General features: G+C 41.1%; 1 protein-coding gene across 1 annotated transcript in view; it reads right to left on the bottom strand.

Annotated features, from left to right (window-relative positions):
* Positions 1–1,310, bottom strand: part of LOC107088012 (E3 SUMO-protein ligase PIAS2-like) — a 30,292-nt gene that overhangs the window by 15,886 nt on the left and 13,096 nt on the right. The window contains exon 8 of the mRNA XM_015379907.1: positions 87–265. Coding sequence (XP_015235393.1) covers positions 87–265 — 179 coding nt within the window. The remainder of the gene's footprint in view (positions 1–86; positions 266–1,310) is intronic.

Below are 1,310 nucleotides of genomic sequence, written 5' to 3'. Positions count from 1 at the left end.
GGAATCAGTTTAAAGATAAAGGGGACTGTTTTTTATCCTATGAGTTGAAGTGAAAAAGTGATTCACAGAGCTAAAAACTAATGGACTATATTTTCTGAACGAACCCATCGATGATGAGATTCTCGTACGCAGCCTTTTTGTCACAGACAGGGCAGATCCAGGTGGGTTTCTTCTCATTCATCTGCAGGTAGAGGGCAGCATCAAAGCACTGCAGATGAGAGCAGGTCACGGCTCTGCATGGGACCGTCAGGCGCATCTTCCCCAGCTACAACACAGAGCAGAGAGAAAGTCAACCAGAACCACCGGGCTGCGGTTGAGAGACAGACGGGGAAATTCTGCTGCCTTTTTTGGACCAAAACCTTCTGCTTTATATTTTTTTCTTTGCTCTTTATTCAAAATAACAAAGAGATGATTCAGGAGGAGCCCTAAGACACTAAGGCCCAGTCTCATTTCTCTCACTTGCACTCAGTTTTGCTCATTCACGTTTAAGGTTAGTGTGTCCCAATAGTTATAAGAGCTATGGCGAAGTGCCCTCCAACCCTTAAAATGATCGAGTGAGGTCAGGAGCGAAATGGATTCCCAGAATACTTTGCAAACTTATTCAAAGAGGAGAAATGGCGTCCCGCAGAGGGAAAGAACTGCACAAATGTGACAATATTACACAAAAAATATGTTGGAATAACTTATTTAGACCTAAATACAGCTGAATTCTGTACTGTTGTGTTAAAACCTGAATATAGCAAAGTCGCTATTTTTGGCAATACACAAATCTACCGAAACTCCACTTTATTTATTCCTTAAGATTACTCCTTCAGGGAAATTCTGGTTCCAGTAGCTTTTATAGAGCATAAAGGGCAGAGTTAAGGCAAGATGCTATTAAAGATAAAAATACAACAAATAATATATAAAGAGTGTATATAGTACAAAAGAGCATATAAAAAGTTGTAATGTCCTGACATATATTTCCTTTAGATATAAAACATCTGTACAAAGAGGCTAGTGAGGTAGGCGTGTAAATAATAATTGTTTTGTATCGATGCATCGATCCAACAGCCGACGATCCGATTCATCGATACGTCCGCATGAGTATCGATTCATGTTTTTTTTTTCCTCCGGTCTATTTTTATCCATTTGCTCCTGGACGTAATTCTCCCTCCCGCGCTGCGGTGGCGCTAAACCTATTTTGCCCTCCTACCTCGTTTCCTGGTTATACTCTTACAGCAGTGTGTTGCAGTGAGCTTGACGCAGACATTTTCGATTTATGCTCAATATTGAAGCGTGGTCTGAGCTACACGCTGTGGGTCTAGATA

This window comes from Cyprinodon variegatus, unplaced genomic scaffold, assembly GCF_000732505.1.
Source record: "Cyprinodon variegatus isolate N-32 unplaced genomic scaffold, C_variegatus-1.0 Scaffold203, whole genome shotgun sequence".
In the NCBI taxonomy this organism is placed as follows: domain Eukaryota; kingdom Metazoa; phylum Chordata; class Actinopteri; order Cyprinodontiformes; family Cyprinodontidae; genus Cyprinodon; species Cyprinodon variegatus.
The sequence above is the reverse complement of the archived record's forward strand: the minus strand, read 5'-3'. Positions and strand labels throughout refer to the sequence as shown.